Source organism: Saccopteryx bilineata, chromosome 4 (genome assembly GCF_036850765.1).
Source record: "Saccopteryx bilineata isolate mSacBil1 chromosome 4, mSacBil1_pri_phased_curated, whole genome shotgun sequence".
Lineage (NCBI taxonomy): Eukaryota > Metazoa > Chordata > Mammalia > Chiroptera > Emballonuridae > Saccopteryx > Saccopteryx bilineata.
This window is the reverse complement of record NC_089493.1, coordinates 237,431,002-237,453,753: the sequence shown is the minus strand read 5'-3', so window position 1 is coordinate 237,453,753 and position 22,752 is coordinate 237,431,002. Positions and strand designations below refer to the sequence as shown.

The window sequence follows — 22,752 nt, the reverse complement described above, 5'->3', positions numbered from 1 at the left end:
GGATAAACTTGAGTTTTTCTTTGCCAATTTGGATATCAGGTTGTATAAATGATAAGGAATGTAAGGGAAGGCAAGTAAAGGCATATATGAAAGCATTTACTGTTACCATAATAGTTGTTGAACTTTGGCGAAATATCCTATTTTATGATTATCAAGAGTCTTGCCCAAGTCTTGGCCTAAGGGGTGTCCAAGTGGTGTGGTAAAGGCATATATGCGGAGAAAGAAGATAGCAGCAATAATGGAAGGTAGGTTACATCTATCATATATAAAGACATATTCTCTAGCTCTGCCACAGAGAGGGCCTTGGTGCAGCAATACCCAATAGTAATGAGTACATTTAGCATACACATTTTTGTTTCTGAATACCATTCTCCAATAAAAGGAATCAGTGCTCCATGGAGAAATAGCCAATTTCAGTGCTAGGACAAGGAAAGGACAAGATGAGCCTGAAATATTTTATGCCAGAACACAAAGAAGTCCTCAAAGAATAATGGAGATAATGTCAAAAGAACACATTGTTTTTCAGTATCTCCTCCTAAAATACTTTTAAAAATGTCTTTAGTGACTGGATTTAGAATAAAACTTATTCTTGTATAAATTTTGTAATATCTGACTTTGCTATAAAGTAACACTATGTAGTAATTGTTGGGATTTTATTAGTTTGTTGTGCTTTAAATTTTAGTAATTGTGAGAAATTATTTTAAATTTAGATGAGGAAATAATTTTATAGTCTGTGACTTCCCTATGTCTGGCTAGAAAAATACCAGGAGTATGTTTTGTGTTTCTGTTTTACTGAAAGGAACTTTATTCAATAGATTAGTAGATTTAAAAAATAATTATTAATATTAGAGAGGAGAAAAATAGATGAGAGAGAGAGAGGGAGAGAAATACTGATTTGTGGTCTTGCTTAGTTTGGTCCTGCATTTGTTGGTTGATTCTTGTATGTGCCCTGATTGGGATTGAACCTACAACTTGGTTATATTGGGATGATGCTCTAACCAACTGAGCTCTATCTGGCCAGGGTATTTAGTAGGTTTTACTTCCAAGCTTTTGGCAGGCAATATAAGTAGAATATTTAAGAAAAAGGCAAGATGTGATATACATGGGAAAAAAATTGAAAAGACCAGAGGAATTGAACTTAGTTTAAATAGTTAATTCTGAGACAATTTCAGAGGATATTATCTACTCAGTTTCCAACCAAAATGTGTGCTATGTGTGTATATGACTGTTTTTTTTCAAACAGTAATTCAAAGCTTCTGGTAGACAGATGATAAAATAATGAAAATATAGAGCTTGTAGACTTTATAAAAAGCAGCTCTAGTGATATTTGATTTACTCATATAAATATAGAATGAGTTTTAATAAATGTGTACAACTAACTGTGCAGTCATCGAACCCGGGACTCCCGCACACCAGGCCAAAGCTCTACCACAGACCCAACCGGCCAGGGCATAAGTTTGTTTTTTAATCCAGTCACTGCTATTTTCTAATATCCATTTCCCTTATATATTTTTTAGTAATACTATTCACCATGTTTTAGCTAGGTGCATTACCACCTAATTAGACACTTAGCCTCTCGTGAATAGGTGTGGTCCTGTGACTACACTAAACTGTGAGTGAAAGCAATATGTACAACTTTCAAGTTATACCACAAAAGGCAGCTGCTTGTCCTTTACTTCCTTTCCTTTTTTCATGGATAAATCACCTGGATTATAAGAGTAAGCCATCTTTCATTCTGTAAATGAAGGTAGTGATGGAAGTGCAACAAAATTTAAGATGATAGATCCCTGGATTTTCTACATCCTTAGAATACTTAATTTAGTTTGAATTTCTGTCATGTTTGTGCCATAGGTGACATGCTTTTGTTAAACGAAGCAATTTCCTGGCTTGAGGTACGTGCCATCTAGGTTTATTCCTGTGTCATTTCCCTCCTTTGTAGTTTTTATTCTACACTCATGTTGTTCCAGGTCAGTCCTTTGCAGACCTATGTTCTCTTTTTTTCAAAGCGACCTTTGAAATGCTTTTTCTTGAATCTCAAATTATCCAAAGATAATTCAGAAATGCCTTTGACTATATAATATTAAAGGCAGTGAACTAATTTCATGTCTTAGTACCTCCTATAGAAACCTCAGGACAAGTATGCAGATATTTGTTAAACCAGTTAAGAACATAGTTTTGGCGAGAGTGGTTATTTTCTGACGAGTTAGGGTATAGGTGAGATAGTATTTTAATGACAGAGAAAAGCAGGAATCTTTCAACATAGTATCTATTTCTGTGTAACATACTATGCCCGGACTTAGTGGTTTAAAAACCACAAATATTTATTGTTTTATATTTTCTGTGGGTTTGGAATACCTGTGTGGCTTAGTTGGGTCCTTCTGATCCATGGTCTCTTGTGATCAAGGTGTTGACTGGGGCTTGAGAAGTCCCATCCAAGCTTACTTGCATGGTTGTTGGCAGGCCTGTGGTCCTCAGTGGTTCTTGACCAAATACCTAAATTTCTTATCATGCCATGTGGGCTTCTCTATAGGGCTGCTTAAAACATGGCAGCTTGCTCCTTCAGAGTAACAGATCCGAGAATGCACAAACTGGAAGCCAGAGCCTTATTATTTATTTATTTATTTATTTACTTACTTACTTACTTACTTAGACAGGCAGATAGAAAGACAGGGACAGACAGGAAGGGAGAGAGATGAGAAGCATCAACCGTAGTTGTGGCAGTTTAGTTTTTCATTGATTGATTCTCATACGTGCTGTTACTGGGGTGCTCTAGCTGAGCCAGTTATCCCTTGCTCAAGCCAGTGACCATGGGGTTCAAGCCAGTGACTTTTGGGCTCAAGCCATCGACCATGGAGTCATGTCCATTAATCTGTGCTCAAGCTGGGTGATCCCACACTCAAGCCATTGACCTCAGGTTTTGAACTTGGGTCCTGAGTGTCCCAGGGTGACACCAGTATCCACTGAGCTACCACCTGGTCAGGCCAGGGTTTTGTTTTTAAGTTAATCTCAAGAATAATATCCTATCACATCTTCTGTACTCTGTTCATTAGAAGTGAATCAGTAAATCCAGTTAATGTTCAAGAGGATAGGATTGCACAGATGTAAATACCAGGAAGTGGGATCATTGGGGGCCATTGTGCAGGTTGCCTACCATAAACCATGTGGAAAGATCTATTATATATGCATAGATATGTAAACTTAGTATTTTGCCCTTTTACTTTTATCCATCTTCACTGGTACTGGTTTTATCTTTCCTATACCCACTTACTGAATTTCCTTTCACCTGGATGAATAAGACTCATCTAGGTACACTTAGATATAGTCAATAACTTGTGGTTTATAATGATCATCTCACTTTTACAAGAGAGAAAACCATTGTTTAAAGAAGGTACTATCCAAAGGGAGACTTTTTTATTTTTATTTTTATTTTTGAGTGAGAGGAAGGATAGGGGTTGGGAAGAAAGAGAGAGAGAGAGAGAGAAGCATCAACTTGTTCAATTTAGTTGTGCACCCGTTGAAATCTTCTCATAAGAGCCCTGACCTCGGTTCGATCTGGTGAGTTTAGGGTTGAGCCAGCACCCTTGGGATCCAGCCAGCAATCCCAGGATTGAGTTGGCAACCTCAGTGCTCTGGGAGGATGCTCTGTCTACTGTGCCATTGACCAGGGCCACATTCAGACATACTTTAAACAAGATGCTTCTTGGTTATAATGACCATGCTGTCATATTTTCTATTTGTAAGGGATAACTAACCATTAAGACCATTTAGTGCTTTAATCTTAAACAGATGATGTAGTCTCCCTGAATCCTAGTTTTCTCATGTGTAAAATGAGGAGGACAAGCATAAGAATACCCGTAAGGAGACTTCCAGCTATGGCAGCATGAAGAGTTTGGTGACTCCTCTTCACAAGAAAACAAATTTAAAACTGGGTAAAATTGTCCCAAATTTTTTGGGCTTTGGAAATTTACCAAAGGCACATCACAGATTCTTTAGAAAACTGCTAGAGCTTCAAGTGAGAAGAGTGGAGGTCTACAACATTTTTGCATGAGGCTTCTATTGTGGTCGCCCTAGCCCATTACCTTTGTCTAAAACTAGAGTTTAGAAAACCAGCAGCTTTGACGCCCAAGAGGCTAAGTCAGTTTGGGGCAATGAGTAAACCTGTATATCAACTAACAGTGATGAACTTGATGGGCAGCAAACACAGAAGACCCACATATTTGCAAGACTCAGGTTGTGGTTGGTGCCAGTGGGATGGGCAAGGGACTTGCCAGGAATTTAACAGGCATACCTTGGAAATGAAACAATTATAAAAGGATAAGCTTTATTTCTTGCTTATTGTGAAACTATGCATGTATGCAGGTAGGACCTGAGAGAGGCTAGCAGAAAGCAAGGGTGAAGGCAGACTTGAAAATGGCTAAGCCTGAATGTGTTCTTCCCAGTTCACACGGAGATTGTGGATCTCCACAAATATACTGTATGTGTTTCATTTGCCAAGAGTATTCAGGACAGGTGGAGAAGTAGTCTATATCATATAGCCTAGTTTTGTACCATGTAGGCTTGTACACTCCAATATCTATATGACAAAATCACCTTATGACACATTTCTCAGAATGTATTCCTGTTGTTCAAGTGATACACACTGTACAGTGGTCCCTCGTCTATTGCAGGGGTTAGGTTCCAGAACTCCCCACAATAGGTGAAAATCCGTGAAGCAGCAACTTTATATTTATTTTATTATTTATATATATTTTAAGGCTTTATAAACCCTCCCCACACTCTTATAAACCTTTCCCACACTGTTTTGAACCTTTCCCACACTCTTATAAACATTTTCTGTGCTCTTAAACACTTTCTACACTCTTAAAGCTATGTAACTTTAACAGCATTTAAAATTTTATATGGGTGCTCACCAGTGAATAGACTGTATTCTTTTAATGTTTCTTTAAATGTTTTTTAATATTGTTTTCATTTTGTAGGCTAGAAAATGCTTATTTTACTGCAAAATAATTAAAATAAGTATATTAAAATACCTATATACTGCAAAGTCCCTCGGTATAGTGAAAAATCTGCAATACAAAATTAGATATATACAATTTAAAAATCTGCAATACAGTGAGACCATGAAAAGTGAACCGCAATATAGTGAGGGATGACTGTATTTAATTATAACTATTTCCCTTTGATTAATACTGTTCTGTTGGCCAGGAGCCTATTGTTTGTAGTGTCCTTGGTCAGCAATGTCTACAGTGCTTGCCCAGGCACACCTCCCTCCTAGTGAGCTTCCCCAGCAGGGCTCTTGTTTATGGTTGAGCCTACTCTTTTGGTTCTTATTAGAATTAGAGGAACAATATTACTTGCAGACCCTGGAGAGCCTATAGCATGCTCAAGGGCTACACAGTCAGGTTGCAGGTAGAGAATGTGAACTTGGAATTCTGCCTTTAGTAGGGTCCAAAGGTGGTGTGTTGAGGGTTTTGCGGGTTTACTTTTCATTGGCATGAGCAGGAATTAGGGTACAGGAAGGGAAAAATGAGGTCGTTTAAGTGGTCAGTTATCTAGGTTATCTAGGGCTTTCTGAAAGAGGGACCTTCATGGATAGTGGTGACCTAGTTCCTGACCTGGTTGTTTTGCTAATAGTTGGCAATATGTTTATTCAAGATTGATGTCTTTTAAAATAGATGTCTTGGCAATCAAAAACTCAATGTTAGACACACTACAATAAAAAAAACCCACCTTGATGTCAAGCACTTAACACTACAGATACCAATTTAGTTTCAATGGCACTGCTCACAAAAATAGGGGTTATTTTATAGCTTCATATTCATTTAGAAATATCCCCTATTTTTTGTGAGCAGTATATATTTATGTTGTGATTATCATGTATTACACCTGAACATGTTTGTGTCCATAAGTTTAACATAGATTTATTATTTTTTATGTAGTTGTCTTTTCAGTTATCTAGAATTGGAATGTAAACCAAAAATACATTAATACTGAATTTTATATTTACTTGAATGGATATCTATCTACCTTTATTGGTGTTCTTTATTTCTTTATGGGGTTTCATGTTACTGTGATTTCTTTTTTTTTTAATTTTTATTTATTTATTTTTTACTGAGACAGAGAGTGAGTCAGAGAGAGGGATAGACAGGGACAGACAGACAGGAACGGAGAGAGACAAGAAGCATCAATCATTAGTTCTTCATTGTGCGTTGCAACACCTCAGTTGTTCATTGACTGCCCTCCCATATGTGCCTTGACCGCGGGCCTTCAGCAGACCAAGTAACCCCATGCTCGAGCCAGCGACCTTGGGTTCAAGCTGGTGGGCTTTTTGCTCAAACCAGATGAGCCTGCCTTCAAGCTGGCGACCTCGGGGTCCGGAACCTGGGTCCTCGGCATCCCAGTCCGACGGTCTATCCACTGTGCCACCGCCCGGTCAGGCGTTACTGTGATTTCAAGTGCTCTTTTCATTTCAGCCCGAAGGACTCTGTTTAGCATTTTTTAAAAAATTTTATTTATTGATTTTAGGGAGAGGAAAGAGAGAGCAAGAAAAGGGAGGAGGAATGGGAAGCATCAGCTTGAAGTAGTTGCTTCTCATATGTGCCTTGGCCAGGAAACCTGGGTTTTTGAACTGGGGTCCTCAGTATTCCAGGTTGATGCCGAATCCACTGCACCACCTAGGTCAGGCTGCTTTAGCATTTCTTGTAAGTAGGTATACTAGTGAAAAATTCCCTCAGTGTATATCTGGAAATATCTTAATTTTTCTTTCATTTAAAAAGTTATTTATTTATGAGAGAGAGAGAGAAACATCAACATCAATTTGTTGTTCCACTTATTTATGAATTCATTGGTTGATTATTATATGTGCCCTGACTGGGGATCAAACCTGCAACCTTGGTGTATTGAAATGACGCTCAAACCAACTGAACTACCCGACCATGACCTGTCCTTCATTTTTTTTTTTTTTTTTTTGTATTTTTCTGCAGCTAGAAACGGGGAGAGACAGTCAGACAGACTCCCGCATGCGCCCGACCGGGATCCACCCGGCACGCGCACCAGGGGCGACACTCTGCCCACCAGGGGGCGATACTCTGCCCCTCCGGGGCGTCGCTCTGCCGCAACCAGAGCCACTCTAGCGCCTGGGGCAGAGGCCAAGGAGCCATCCCCAGCGCCCGGGCCATCTTTGCTCCAATGGAGCCTTGGCTGTGGGAGGGGAAGAGAGAGACAGAGAGGAAGGAGGGAGAGAGGGGTAGAGAAGCAAATGGGCACCTCTCCTATGTGCCCTGGCGGGGAATTGAACCCGGGTCCCCCGCATGCCAGGCCAACGCTCTACCGCTGAGCCAACCGGCCAGGGCCCTGTCCTTCATTTTTGATGGATAGCTTTGCCAGATACAAAATTCCTGGTTGACAGTTTTTCTTTCAGTGCTTTAAATGTGTTACCCCATTGCCTGCTGGCCTACATGATGTCTGATGAGAAATCGGGTGTTAATCTGATTGATGATTCTTTGTATATGATGAGTTGCTTTTCTCTGTCTGCTTTTAGGATTCTCTGTCTTTGTCTTCTGACAATTTGGTTATAATGTGTCTTAGTGTAGATCTCTTTGAGTTAATCCTGTTGGAATTCATTGAGTTTTATGAATGTTTATATTCATCAGATTTCCCAGGGATCAGCTATGTTATGTTTAGACTGAAATTTCATCTTCTTTTCTTTGGCCTGTGATTCTAATGTTAGCCCAGTTTTTAAAGACTTTGCTATGCTGTTTTGGGTTTCTTCTGTACATGTTAACTCAGTTTTTTTTCCCACTTCATACACTGAATTAAGGGTGCTTTTTCCAGATCTCTTCTTTAATCCATTCTTTACACTGTTTGACTGAGAGGTCTCTTTTCCTGTTTCTCTGGATAGAAAGATGAAGTTTCTCTCAGAGTTATAGCCCATGGTATATGTCTGTTCTGCTGTCTAGTTTTTTAGAAGTTAGGCTGTTTTCATAATGAAGTGATAAGAAAAAGGTAATGGAGTTTCCTTGAACACTCTTTGGTCCACGGAGTTTCTTTCCTGGTTCTTCTGGTCAAAACAATCAGTTTACTTTCAGAATTTTAGGTTCCTGCACAGCTGCCACATTGCAGATCTGTGATTGAGGCTGCATTTGAGACATGGCCAGGAGTGAGAAAAAGGAAAAGGAAAAGGAAAAAAGAACCCAAATGGGGACTCCTCCACTTTTTCTGTTTTACATAAGCTCTTTGTTCAGAGAGATGATTTTTTCTCTGTATTTTCATTGGTTGTGTCTGCTGTGTAGTTCTGTATAGGAGCCATCCTCAGTTCCATGCTTGTAGAGAAAAGGGAAAATAACACAGGAAACTCATCCCTGTTATTGGCCATTCTGTAAGTTTTGGTTCACTTCCCAGTCCATCTGTCCTTCACCTTTTGGAGTCCTGAGGTAATTATTTTTAGTATGCTATGCAAAGGTTTTAGATGTCATGAATGGGAGTGAGAGACTAGTGGGCTTACCTACATCGATGCCAGTGATTTTTATGTGTAATTTTACTTCTCACTTAACGCTTGGAGGACAAACAATAGTTGTAAAGGAACAGCAGTTGGCAGTTGTTTTCCCAAGGCTCAAGATTTAAACATAGTAGAGATTCTAGCTTATATTTTTGCAACATTTGACTGTACAGAGGTAAATCATTTTAGGTCATATTGTGATAAGAATAATTTGTATACTATTTACTCTGTTCCAGATACTGTTCTCAAAATTTTGTGTATGCTTGTTTGGTTGTCACAATAACTCTTATTATGTAAAGACTGTATTATTCTGATTTTATAGATAAAGAAATTGAGGTATAGAGAAGTTAGGTGATTTGTCCAAGGTTACATAGATAATAAATGGTAAAGCCACGATTCAAACCTAGGATAAAACAATTTATTATGGAGCACATGTTCTTGTTAAAATTTTCACTTAATATGGAGTTTTCATGTACAGACTAAAGTAGAAAAACTCCCCATGTATCATTCAACCAAATTCAATAGTTTTTCAGTATTCTGACTTTTTTAGTTTTACTTTTGTTTTTGATAAAGTATCTGAAAGCAAATTCTAGATATCATTTCAGCCATAAATGCTAAAGTATATATCTAAAATGGATAGTAGCTTTTTAAAATTTATTTTTATTTATTTATTTTTAGTGAGAGAAGGGGGGATAAAAGGATGACTCCCACATGTACCCCAACCGGGATCCACCTGGCAACTCCCATGTGTGGCTGATGCTCAAATTAACTGAGCTATCCTCAGTGCCTGAGGTGACTGCTCAGACTAACCGAGCTATCCTCATTGTTTGGGGGTGATACTCGAATCAGTGGAGCCACTGGCTGCGAGAGGGGAGGAAAGAGAGTAAGGTGAGAGGGAGCAGAAGAGAAGCAGATGGTCACTACTCATATGTGCCCTGACCGGGCATCGAACTTGGGATGTGTACACGCCAGGCTGATGCTCTGGCCACTGAGCCTACCAGGGCCAAGTGGATAATAGCTTTTGAAAAATACTATAGCCACAGTGTAATTGCAACCTAAAAAGTGAGAAGTAATTTTCTTTAAATCATTTAATATCTCTTTTATGTTCCATTTTATCTGATTGTCTCAGAAGTATCTTCTTATAGTTGGTTCATTGCAGGATCTTAATATGGTTCACACACTATATTTGTAGCTATGTCTTTTAATTTTTAAAAATCTGCAGTGGTCTTAACCCTGATGATTTTAAAAACAATTTTTACTTTTGAAAACTCTATTAAAAATAAGCCTTTTATTTTGGAATAATTTTAGAAGAGTTGCAAAGATAGTACAAAGTCTCTATATACTCTTCATCCATTTTCAGTTTCCTCTAAATTGATTATTTTACATTACTCTCTTACATTTGCCAAACTGTGAAGCCGGCATTGGTACAATTTTTCTGTTAATGGCCTTTGTCCAATTCAAGATTTCTCCTCTTGTCTCTGATACTCACTCAGCTTTTCTTTGTTTTTCATAATCTTAATTTTTGAGGAGTCCTAGTCACATATTCTGTGAGATGTCCCACAATTGGTGTATATGATACTTTTCTTGGAATTAGATTGGGTTTATGAATTTCTGGAAAGGAATATTGTAGAGATAAAATGTCCTTTTATGACATTTTAATTTTAAAAATTGTATAAAACATTCACCTGGTTCTAAGGTCAAACTATAAAACTGGGTACCTGCGGCCCTGGCCGGTTGGCTCAGTGGTAGAGCGTCGACCTGGTGTGCGGGGAACCGGGTTCGATTCCCGGCCAGGGCACATAGGAGAAGCGCCCATTTGCTTCTCCACCCTCACCCTCTTTCCTCTCTGTCTCTCTCTTCCCCTCCCGCAACCAAGGCTCCATTGGAGCAAAGATGGCCCGGGCGCTGGGCATGGCTCCTTGAACTCTGCCCCAGGCGCTAGAGTGGCTCTGGTCGTGGCAGAGCGACGCCCCGGAGGGGCAGAGCATCGCCCCCTGGTGGGCAGAGCGTCGCCCCTGGTGGGCGTGCCGGTTGGATCCCGGTCAGGCGCATGCGGGAGTCTGTCTGACTGTCTCTCCCCATTTCCAGCTTCAGAAAAAATGCAAAAAACAAAAAAACAAAACAAAAAAAACCTAAAACTGGGTACCTGTGGAGTAGTTTCACTTTCATCACTTTCTCCTTTTTTTAAAAATCTTTTTATTTATTTATTTACAGGGACAGAGAGAGAGAGTCAGATAGAGGGATAGATAGGGAGAGACTGTCTGGAACGGAGAGAGATGAGAAGCATCAATCATCAGTTTTTCGTTGCGACACCGTAGTTGTTCATTGATTGCTTTCTCATATGTGCCATGACCGCGGGCCTTCAGCAGACTGAGCAACCCCCTGCTCGAGCCAGTGACCTTGGGTCCATGCTAGTGAGCTTTTGCTCAAGCCAGATGAGCCCGCACTCAAGCTGACAACCCCGGGGTCTCGAACCTGGGTCCTTCTGCATCCCAGTCCAACGCTCTATTCACTGCGCCACCGCCTGGTCTCACTCTCTCCTTCTTAATCTTTTCTCTCTTCCCTTTAGGATGAGTATTTTTATTTTTTGGCATATCCTTTTGATTTTTAAAAAAATATTGGCGCGCGCGCGCACACACACACACACACACACACCCTCCTGCTCTCCTTTTCTTACAGAAAATTTTACATTAGTCCATGTTCTTAACTCCCATACCATACTTTCTCTTTAGGACAGTTTCTACCGGTGATGTTTCTAATAATGACTAAATGTATTCAACATGTTTTTATGCTTTAAAGCTAATTTTTTTTAACAAAGGAGTACCTTTAAAATGTTTACCACATATCATATGGTTTCTTTTTTATTTACAGATATTTTCTAATTTATCCCTGGATGAACGTTGCCTTTCTGCATCGTTGGTTTGCAAGTATTGGCGTGACCTTTGTTTAGATTTCCAGTTTTGGAAGCAGCTGGATCTTAGTAGTCGTCAGCAGGTATATGTAATCTAATTCTAAGAAGCACAAATTTTACCGATTCAAAAAAATCTATTTCTCTTCAGAAATCACTTCTCTGTTGTAGTTTCTCAAGATAGTTTAAATGACTGTAATCCGTAATTCTGTTCTTTAGAATTCTTTGTGTATGAATTTAAGTTAAAGCTATGTTCTTATGGTTAAGAAGATATCTTTAAGTGTGGGTTGATAATTTTGGGTTGCTTCTTAATTTTCTTTATATCCTGTTTGTCTTCCCCTTTTTTCATTAAACTTAAACAAAATTAAACTTTCCTTTCCTGGAAGGGTCATATCATGCATATTATGTAGTTTAATAGTAGAACATGATGGCAAACGTTTATATAGTACTGCTGTTATGCCATGCACTGTTCTGCAAGTTTTATACATACGTATAATGCAGTTTGTCTTTCTAATAACCTTATGAGTTGATACTATTGTTATCCCTATTAACTTATTATTACAATATTAATAATACTGTACTTACACTATTACTATAGATGAAGTAATGGAAACAAAATGAGCTGAGATTACTTACTTTGTTTTAATTTTACTGTTGGTAAATCTTCTAATCCTTCCCATTGCCTGGTTGCCTAATACATATATTTATATGCTGGCATATTTGGAAAAAAAGGACAGAGAAACTAGTGCTTTTGCAAACAGTTTGCAATTCTTCCTTTATATTTGGTTGTCAATACTTGGCATGGAAATATATAAAAATATCCAATAAGATTAGGATTTTATTAGAGTACTAACATTGCTCTAAATCCTTTTGTGATGCTGTTAGTAGTGGTGTGCTGGTAAATGTGTAACAACTGGCTTTCAAAAACAAATGAACAAATAAAAAGCCTTGATTTGTATTATTTGCCGGTTTCTGTGGTATAAATATTTCCACTGTAGCTATTTTTAAACTACCAATGTGATGTCACTGAATGTAGTGATGCCACTGATTTAGAAAGAGGTACACATTATAGTCTTGTGAGTTGGTACAAGCCAACTCCAACATATCTCTGTTAGTGGTTATGCATGTGTATCTAGTATGTACACTTTAAAACAAAATGAGCAAGGTTTACATGCCTGGGTTAGGGTAGTAATGTGAAATAATGTGAAATAATCCATTGGCTCTTTACTTCAATACTTTTGTATATCTGAGCTATTTGTTACAAACTCTGACTAAAAATAGTTTTTTCTCTCTGCTGGTAGTAAGGTTTATAAATGAAAAATACATTAAAGGACACTATGTTCAAGTTTTAGCTGTGAAACTTACTGCAGTTGTGCTTTCCCAACAAACACAAAGATAGTTTTAACCTTGGTTCTTATTCCTAGTGTCCCAAACACTCCAGTTCTTTCCTTCTGTTCTAAAGTTCATCATGTGTGTTTTCTCTTGCCATTACTTTTACTCAAAGGATCTGAATAATGCTAACTTTTTTTTTAATGTTGTTATTGGGCAGATGATAAGTAGAGGTTGAGTCTTTAAAAATTATTTTTAAAATTCAGATGACCATGTGAGTTTTTCACCAGATGAATTTTAAGGTTACTCATATTTAGCTTTGAGTCTTCTGAGAAAAGCTATTTGATACGGACATTTACATATAATCTTTGGTGTGCTGATACACAAAATGAAATTAATTTTCTAAGCTATGAATTAGTTATATACAAAATAACACTGTGATAGAAGTAGTAAAACAATTGAAATTTATATATGTGGTATAACCTAATATTAAGTGTAAAAAGTCAAGATTCATACATCATGATCACTGATGTACACTATTGCTGGGTTAAAAAATAGAGAAAAAAACATTTAAAATTTCAATGTAGCCTTGTGGAAAGTTTTGGTGAGTTTGAAGGTTTAATTAAAATAAGTTTTCCTAAGAAGGATAGATTTTTAGGGTTTTAATGAAAACTAGCGTATATATTATTTCTTGGTGTTCTCTTACACCAAATATGTGAAGTTTTTTACATTCTAATAACAAATTCTCTGACAGCAATTCTATGTCTGACAATTTTGTTCAGTTCTGACACTGACTTTTGGAGTTAGCACACAGACCTCACAGGTTAAGGGCTTAGTCCTGTAAGACTATCCCTACTTCATATATTTGTACAAGGTGTGGCAAAAGTAGGTTTACGGTTGTGAGTACACAAAACAGAGTTTATTCTTGTATTATTATTAATTATTATATTATTTTCCATACAAACAACGGTGTCTACTTTTGCCCCACCTTGTTCTAGTCACAAGTCCCAGGAATCACTTGTACTTCTACTGATCAGTTATATATTGGGGAGTTTTCCACCCCTTCCTCAGGTTTAATAATTTGCTAGAATGGCTTACAGAACTCAGAAAACTACTTATACTTAATGGTTGATTATAAAGGAGAAAATTCAGCCAAATGGAAAAGATATATAGGGTAAGGTGTTAGAGTGTGGAGTTTCCATACCCTCTCTAGGTGTATCACCTGCCCAGCATTTTGATGTGTTCACCAACCCAGAAGCTCTTCAGATCACATTATTAAAGAGTTTTTATAACCCATTCTCCAGCTCTACATCTTTCCCAGATGTCATGGAGTGGAGTTAAAAGTTTCTACCATCTAGTTACGTGGTATTTGTTCTTTCTGTTGACCCAGCTCATCTGAAGCTTTCTGGAGGCCCCAACTTCAGTCATTTCATTAGTATAAACTCGTATGTGGTCAAAGGGGACTTGTTATGAAGAACAAAGGACACTGCTGTCACTCAGGAAATTCCAAGGGTTTTAGGAGCTCTGTTTAAGGAACCAGAGACAAAGACCAAACATATTTTTTTTTTGGTATACCACATTTCTTGTTACACTTTAATATGATATTAAGTAGAAAAGTTTCCTTTTGATTGTGGTTTTCATGCAATAATTTAATTTTATTGTTTATTGGGGATAATTTAAAAAAGAATAGAAAAAACCTTTGTACATTCAGCAAAAGTTTAAATTTATTGCTTTTTTTCTCTCATAGGTCACTGATGAACTATTGGAAAAAATTGCATCAAGAAGTCAAAATATAATTGAAATCAACATTTCTGATTGTCGCAGTATGTCTGATACTGGCGTGTGTGTTCTAGCGTTTAAGTGTCCTGGACTTCTTAGGTATACAGCTTACAGGTGTAAACAGCTTTCTGACACCTCTATTATTGCGGTTGCTTCTCACTGTCCTTTACTTCAGAAAGTTCATGTGGGCAACCAGGACAAACTAACCGATGAAGGACTCAAAGAGGTAAATTTTAGCATCTATAACATGATTTAACTCATATTAACTAAAAAATTTTTTTGTAGCAACACTTCAAAAAATTGTTATGTTAAAAATAATCTCCAGAGACTAAAAGAAGTCATCTTTTTTATGTATCCATGAATATTTCTTTGGGTTAGTGAACTAATGTGCTGTTATTATAATTGATAAATTAACTTGGTTGTGTTTTGTAGTGAGTGGCTGAACTTCTGTGACCAGCCATTTTGTTAATTTTTTTTTTTTTTTTTACAGAGGCAGAGATAGACAGGGACAGACAGACAGGAACGGAAAGAGATAAGCATCAATCATTAGTTTCTCGTTGCGCGTTGTGACTTCTTAGTTGTTCATTGATTGCTTTCTCATATGTGCCTTGACTGTGGGCCTTCAGCAGACCGAGTAACCCCCCCTGCTGGAGCCAGCGACCTTGGGTCTAAGCTGGTGAGCTTTTTGCTCAAACCAGATGAGCCCGCGCTCAAGTTGGCGACCTTGTGGTCTCAAACCTGGATCCTTCCGCATCCCAGTCCGACGCTCTATCTACTGAGCCACTGCCTGGTCAGGCTTTTATTTTATTTTATTTTTTTAGAAAGGAGAGAGAGAGGGAGAGAGAGAGAGAGAAGGGGGGGAGGAGCAGAAAGCATCAACTCCCATATGTGTCTTGACCAGGCAAGCCCAGGATTTCGAACCAGCGACCTCAGCATTTCCAGGTGGACGCTTTATCCACTGCGCCACCACAGGTCAGGCTTATTTTTTTCTTAATTAAATTTTGTTCCAAATTTTGCTTTAGGTAACAAGATCTATGCAGTTTAGGTCAGCATGATGTTTTAAAAATTAACTTTTAATTTTTCTTTTATGTTATTAAATAACATGCTTACATGTTTTAAAATGTTTTAAGGCATAAATGAAAGTTTAAGTGAGAGTATAAAATAAAGAAAAAGGTAGTAATTATCTCTATTTAGCATAAAAATAGGATTAAAAATAGTATCATATATTGATTTGCTTCCTTTGGAAATGGTGTTTAAGGTTTCTTGTTTCAGAGTTGATTATTCATTTGATGTTATTAAACAGATTCTATGTGGCAGACCCTGAATTTGTGAATATTTTGAATATTTGATAATGTTTCTACTATTGTAGTAGGTGCTTGTTGTATTTTTACATTTAGCCTTTGAAATAACTTTGTGAAATAGTTGATAATAAACTCATTTTGTAAAGGAAGAAATTAGGCCTTAGAGAGATTGATGAATTGCCTAATGTTTAGCAGATAGTTGAGTGAGAGTTGAAGCCTGGATTTTCCAAAGCCATTATTGTCTTTTGACATTTCCAGGCCAATAAACTATATTCTTCTAGACCTCAAATAGAGACATTATATTTTTTTTAGATTTTTTTTTATTTATTCATTTTTAGAGGAGGGGAGAGGAAGAGCAGGAAGCATCAACTCCCATATGTGTTTTGACCAGGCAAGCCCGGGGTTTTGAACCAGTGACCTTAGCAGTCCAGGTTAATGCTTTATCCACTGCAGCACCACAGGTCAGGCACAGGATTAATATTTAAATTTAGAATTGGGATGCAGTCTAAATACTTCCCGGTAAAACCGCAGAGTAAATTAAATTCCTAGATTTGAATCTGATCTGAGATGAAGTTAGAAATAAAATGAAGATCCCTAAATATAAAGTTTGCCTATTAATTAACTGACAATTTTGAGACTAATTAAGTAAATCTTTTCTAGCATGTGAGTTATTTTGGAACCCATTAATTGATGATGGATTAGATGTTTGCTTCAGATTTGCATGATATCTGAATTATGAATTAGTTAAATATAAAGTAATAACATGATAGAAGTAGTAAAACAATCTAAATCTTTTTCATCCTGAAGTAATCTTTTTAAGAGAGTATATTACATTAAATAATTACATAGGAACCTCATTGCAAAATAGCGAGTAATAATTTCCAATGCTTAAGTCTGTGCTGTAGCAGGAGTATCCTATTTTAGCCTCTTTCTTCTGATAAAATGGTGTGGTATATTAGAAAGAGAATGCCTTTTCTATATATATAAGATAGAAATAAAAATTTTATGAAACAGTATGTAGCCTTCTGTCCAGTACACACTGATATTTTCTATTCTGCACTACGAGATGGGTAAAACTAGATTTACAGTTGTAACATTATTTTGAGTTAAAAAGTTATTGTAATAATCATAACCTGAAGGTCTTTTCCCTTGTGAAACAACTATAAACCTACTTTTGCCTACCTCTGTATTATGTTAAATAAATGTTGACCTTGACCCACTTAGTAAATAAATTTATGACCCAGAGATGTTTGATGAGTTCTGCTGTGGAAGTGTATTATAGTTTTAGTGACTTAACAACTCAAAAATGTATAATAAAGTTTTAAAAGGTCTAGCATGAACTATTTATAAATTCAGAATTTTCTTGGGATTATTATTTTTTTTACTCATAAACATACCAAATGATTGAATTGGTTTTTTTTGCTTTTTTTTTTGTATTTTTCTGAAGCTGGAAACGGGGATGCAGTCAGACGGACTCCCCCACGCGCCGACCGGGGTCCACCCGGCATGCCTACCAGGGGGCGATGCTGTGCCCATCTTGGGGCGCTGCCGCTCTGCCGCAATCAGAGCCACTCTAGCACCTGAGGCATAGGCCACAGAGTCATCCTCCGCGACCGGACAAACTTTGCTCCAGTGGAGCCCTGGCTGCGGGAGGGGAAGAGAGAGACAGAGAGGAAGGAGAGGGGGAGGGGTGGAGAAGCAAATGGGCACTTCTCCTGTGTGCCCTGGCCGGGAATCAAACCTGGGACTCCCGCACACCAGGCCGACGCTCTACCACTGAGCCAACTGGCCAGGGCCATGATTGAATTGTTGATTCTACAGATCAGGTTGCAAGGTATTTTATTTCCACTTCTGTTAGTAAAAACTCATAAATGTTTTAGAATGGTATACATGTATTTTACTAATAATTTCTTTAAAGTGTATTTCCATTTATAACTACTATAATTTTGATTGACTTTAGCAAATACCATATGGTTCTTGAGTTCTGTTTATAAAAGCATTTACATAAAGTATGTCTATTTGGAGTTCTAATAGATCTGAATTTTAATATTTTACTAATTGTATCTTAACAAGGTTTCCCAAACTTATGGTAAAACACTTAAAAGTCAGACTGTTTTTGGTTGAAACTGGTTTTTTGTAAAATCCCACCTTGAAATATTTTTTTCTTTTTTTTTAAAAGATAGTTTTGTTCATTACTTATTTATTCATTTTAGAGAGGAGGAAGAGAGGGATAGAGAGAAAGAGAGAGAAGGGGGGAGGAGCAGGAAGCATCAACTCTTATATGTGCCTTGACCAGGCAGGCCCAGGGGAATATTTTTATTTTTGTTTTTATTTTATTTTATTTTTATAGAAAGAGAGATGGGCAGAGAGGGACAGACAGGAGAGGAGAAAGATGAGAAGAATCAACTTATAATTGCGGCACCTTAGTTGTTCATTGATTGCTCTCTCTTATGTGCCTTTACCTGGAGCCTCTAGCCGAGCCAGTGATTCTTTGCTCAAGTCAGCAATCTTGGTCTTCAGGCCAGTGATTTTTGGGCTCATCCCAGCAACCATAGGTCATGACTATGATCACACTCAAGCCAGGTGAGCCCATGCTCAAGCCAGGTGAGCCCATGCTTAAGCTGGGTGAGCCCACACTCAAGCTGGTGACCTTGGGGTTTCAAACCTGGGTCCTCAGTGTCCCAGGTGATGCTCTGTTCACTTCACCACTGCCTGGTCAGGCTAAAAATTATATTGATTGATTGATTGATTGATTTTACAGAAGAAGGGAAAGAGAGAGAAACATTGACTTTTTTTTCCACCCATCCATACATTCATTGATTGATTCTTGTATGTGTCCTGACCTGGAATCAAGCCGACAACCTTGTCATTTTGGGACAATGCTCTGATTGAGCTCCCTGACCAGGGCTTGAAATCTTGATACTTTTATTTTCATAAAAATAACTACAAATAATTGTACTGGTAGAATGTATGTTTATTATAGTCATCTCATAAAACTACAGTTATGTATTATAGGCAAAAAAAACAAATTAATTACGGACAGTAGGCTATTTCAGTTTTTCTAGTATTTTATTACCATCTGGCTTTTGCTAGAAAACATGAAATAGCAGTAGCCAGAATATTCAGAGAAATCTAAGAAGTTGTATCTTTTAAGTTCACATTTTATGTGATTCTTTGTATTTTATTTTAGCACTATAACACCTCAATCTAATTCATGAATCTCTGTAGAAATTTCTGAATGTTTCTATATCACTGTAGTTATTATAGGCATCCTCTCAAATTGAAATAATGCAAAAATAAATGTTGCATTAATAAATTTCAGTCTTGTTTCATTATGAGATTTTAGGTCTTTAAAAATAATATTTAGAATATCAGCAAAATCATTGGCAAAGCTGGCAACTCCAAAACCCCATTTCACCACAGAAAAACAAGCAGAAACTGTTAGAACCAACTTTGCCAGAACTCTGGGAAACAGTTGGTGTTTTACAGCAACCCGGTGAATGCTGGACCAAGAAAATGGCAATTAGAAAGTGGTGGGAAAGACCTTGTGGCATTTTTACTGTCAGTGCTCTATATCTTGCCCAGCTTGGCAACAGGTTTGAAGACAGCTGCTCATGTTCTCAGTATGGACAATTTTTCAGGGAGGAAAACCAGTAGGCATTATTAGAAAACAGTGTAAGACAAATGGGAAAAACCTGCAGATGTTGAGGCAAAAGATTGTGGCTGATTAATGTAATAGACCACCTAGGTCCTGAGAGGAAAAACATGGGAGAGAATTTCTTTAGAGAATTGGGGCAGTAAGAACTGCCAAGATATATCTGGAGGGAATTTAGAAAGCCACATGCATATATGTTCCAGGGCAGGTTTCATGCCCTGGAAAACCTGAGGCAACCTTAAACTGCCTTGGAAGTGAAGATCAAAGCAGAATTGTAAATGATGTTGCTAAGTGTTAAAGGAATACCCCAGTGCAGGACCTGTCTGTAAGAACTGGGAGAAATATTTTTCTTTTCTCTTTTATATTGTTTTTAAGCTCTTGGCAGTCAAGAAAATATTTGTCAAAATACTGGCAAAACACAAGCTAAACCTTCTGTAATTAAAGAAAGCAATCCCTAGGGAAGAGGAAGACTCTGATTTCCCAAGTTACCATATTAGAATACACTATAATATTTGGATGTACAGTTTTCAACAACAGAATCATCACAAGGCATGAAAAGAAACAGGGATGTATGGCCCACTCAAAGGGAAAAAAAATGACAGGACACAGTCTTGTGGAAGCCCAGACACTGGACTTAGTAAACAAAGAGTTTAAGTCAAGTATCTTTAATATGTTCAAAGAGCTAATAGAAAGCATGGACAAAAAAACTAAAGGAATTAAGAAAAATTATTTAAGAACAAAATGAGAATATTGATAGAGGACTAGAAATTATAAAGAGAAGTAAGTAGGAGTTGTGCAGTAAAGTAGGGTAATTGATAGAAAAGATTGTTAGAGTGATTCAGCATCAGCTATGAGCAGGCACAAGAAAGAATCAGTGAATTTGGCCATAGGATTATTGAAATTATTGAGTCTGAGAAGCAGAAAGAAAAAATAAAGGAAAGTGAACAGAGTCTAAGGGATCTGTGAGACATAAATAATGGAAAACAACATTTGTATTATGGGAATCCCAGAAGAAGGGAGAGGGAAAGAGGCAGAAAGAATATTATAAGAAATAATGACCCAAACTTCTAAATTTGATGAAAGACATGGATCGCTACATCTAAGAAACTCAGGTCCTTACCAGTTGGCTCAGTGGTAGAGCATTGGCTTGGTATGTTGATGTCCTGGGTTCAATTCCTGGTCTGAACACACAGGGAAAGTGACCATCTGCTTCTCCACCTTTTCCCCTCCTTTCTTTCTCTCTCTTCTGCTCCTGCAGCCGTGGCTCAATTGCTTTTAGTGTATCAGCTCCGGGTGCTGAGAATGGCTCTGTGGAGCTTCTGTCTCAGGCACTAAAAATAGCTTGGTTGTGAGTATGGCCCCAAATGGGCAGAGCATCTGCCTCAAATGGAGATTGCTGGGTGGATCCTGGTTGGGGAACATGCGGGAGTCTATCTCTCCTCCTCTCACTTGTAAAAGAAGGAAGAAAAAAAAGATAAACCCAATGAACTCCAAGCAGGATAATGCCAAAGAGGCATATACTGCTCACAAAAATGAGGGGATATTTCAAAATGAATATGAAGCAATAAAATATCCCCTAATTTTTGTGAGCAGTGTACATTGAGAAACATAATAGTATAATTGTCCAAAGCCAAAAACTAAGAGTGAAATTTAAAAGCAGCAACAGAGAAGTGACTCACTGAATACAAAGGGTCTATAATAAGATTAAGAGGTGATTTCTTATGAGAAACCATGGAAGCCAGAAAGAAGTGGGCTGACACATTTAAAGTGCTGAAGGAAAAACTGTCAACCAAGAATTCTATATGTGGCAAACCTGTCCAAGAATGAAGAGGACATCAACATATTCCTAGATAAACAAATACCAAGGTAGTTCATTTTTAGTAGACTTGCCTCACAAGAAATGCTAAAGAGAGTTCTTCAAGTTGAAATAAAAAAACTCTGGACTGTAACAGAAAGCCATCTGAAGAAAAAAAGAACATGTGTATATGTAACTATATAGGTAAATTTAAAGAGTTTTATTATACATTTGGTTTGTAACTCCTTAATTTTTTTTTTTTTTTTTTTGTGACAGAAACAGAGAGAGACAGAGATGGGGACAGATAAGGACAGACAGGAAGGGAGAGAGATGAGAAACATCAATTTCTTGTTGTGGCACCTTAGTTGTTCATTGATTGCCTTCACATATGTGCCTTGACTGTGGGGCTACAGCAGACCGAATGACCCCCTGCTCAAGCCAGTGACTTTGGGCTCAAGCTGGTGAGTTGTGCTCAAACCAGATGAGCCCACGCTAAAGCCGGCGACCTTGGAGTTTTGAACCTGGGTCCTCCACATCCCAGTTCAATGCTCCATCCACAGCGCCACCGCCTGGTCAGGCTCCTCATTTTTTTCTATATGATTTAAAAGGCAGATATGTAGAACAATAATTATAAATCTCCATAATGGATACATAATGTATAAAATTGTACCCTGTGATAATAGCTGTATACAGTAAGAGAAATAAAGATGTACAGGAACAAAGTGTTTGTAAACCACTGAAACTAAGTTGGTATTATTCAAATTAGGCAATTATATGTTTACAATGTTAATTGTAATTTACAGGGAAACTTAAAAATAACTAAAATACATGCAGAAAGTAATGCAAAAAGAATCAAATGGTATACTGCATAAAATTTGCTAAATACAAAAAATTGAATAGTGGAGAGTCTGAGGAACAGAAAAACCTGCAACATATAGTAAACAAATAGCTAAATGGCAGAAACAAATCCCTATCAATAGTTACTTTCAATATTAATAGTTCAAACTCTAATTAAAAGGCAAAGATTGGTAGAATGGATAAAAAGTTAACCATGTGTATAAAGTCCGTAAAAGACTCATTTTAGATACAGACTCAGTGAGGTTGAAAGTAAAAGGGTGAAATAGGTATTCCATTTAAATACTAATAACCAAAGCAAGCAGGAGTGGCTATATTATTAGCAGAAAAAAAATAATTTTAAGTCAAAAAGGTTGCAGGAGACAAAGAAGATAATTACATACTGATTAAAGTTTTAATTTATCAGGACAATATGACAATTTAAATACACATGCAACTAACAACAGAGCTTCTAAATACATGAAGCAAAAATGGAGAGACTTGGTGGAAGGACAGTTCTACATCGACAATTGGAGATTTTAATACCCTACTTAGTGGATAGAACAACCTGAGAATATCAACAAAAAAATAGAGAACTTGATAATACTACAAACCAATTATACCTAACAGACATATATAATACATTACACTCAA

The 22,752-nt window shown here is 37.4% G+C and overlaps 1 protein-coding gene across 1 annotated transcript in view; it reads left to right on the top strand.

Moving 5' to 3' along the window:
- The window catches only part of FBXL17 (F-box and leucine rich repeat protein 17), a 712,016-nt gene that overhangs the window by 5,306 nt on the left and 683,958 nt on the right, over positions 1–22,752 (top strand). Inside the window, exons 2-3 of the mRNA XM_066273966.1 lie at positions 11,369–11,491; positions 14,482–14,739. Of these exons, the coding sequence (XP_066130063.1) occupies positions 11,369–11,491; positions 14,482–14,739 (381 nt within the window). The remainder of the gene's footprint in view (positions 1–11,368; positions 11,492–14,481; positions 14,740–22,752) is intronic.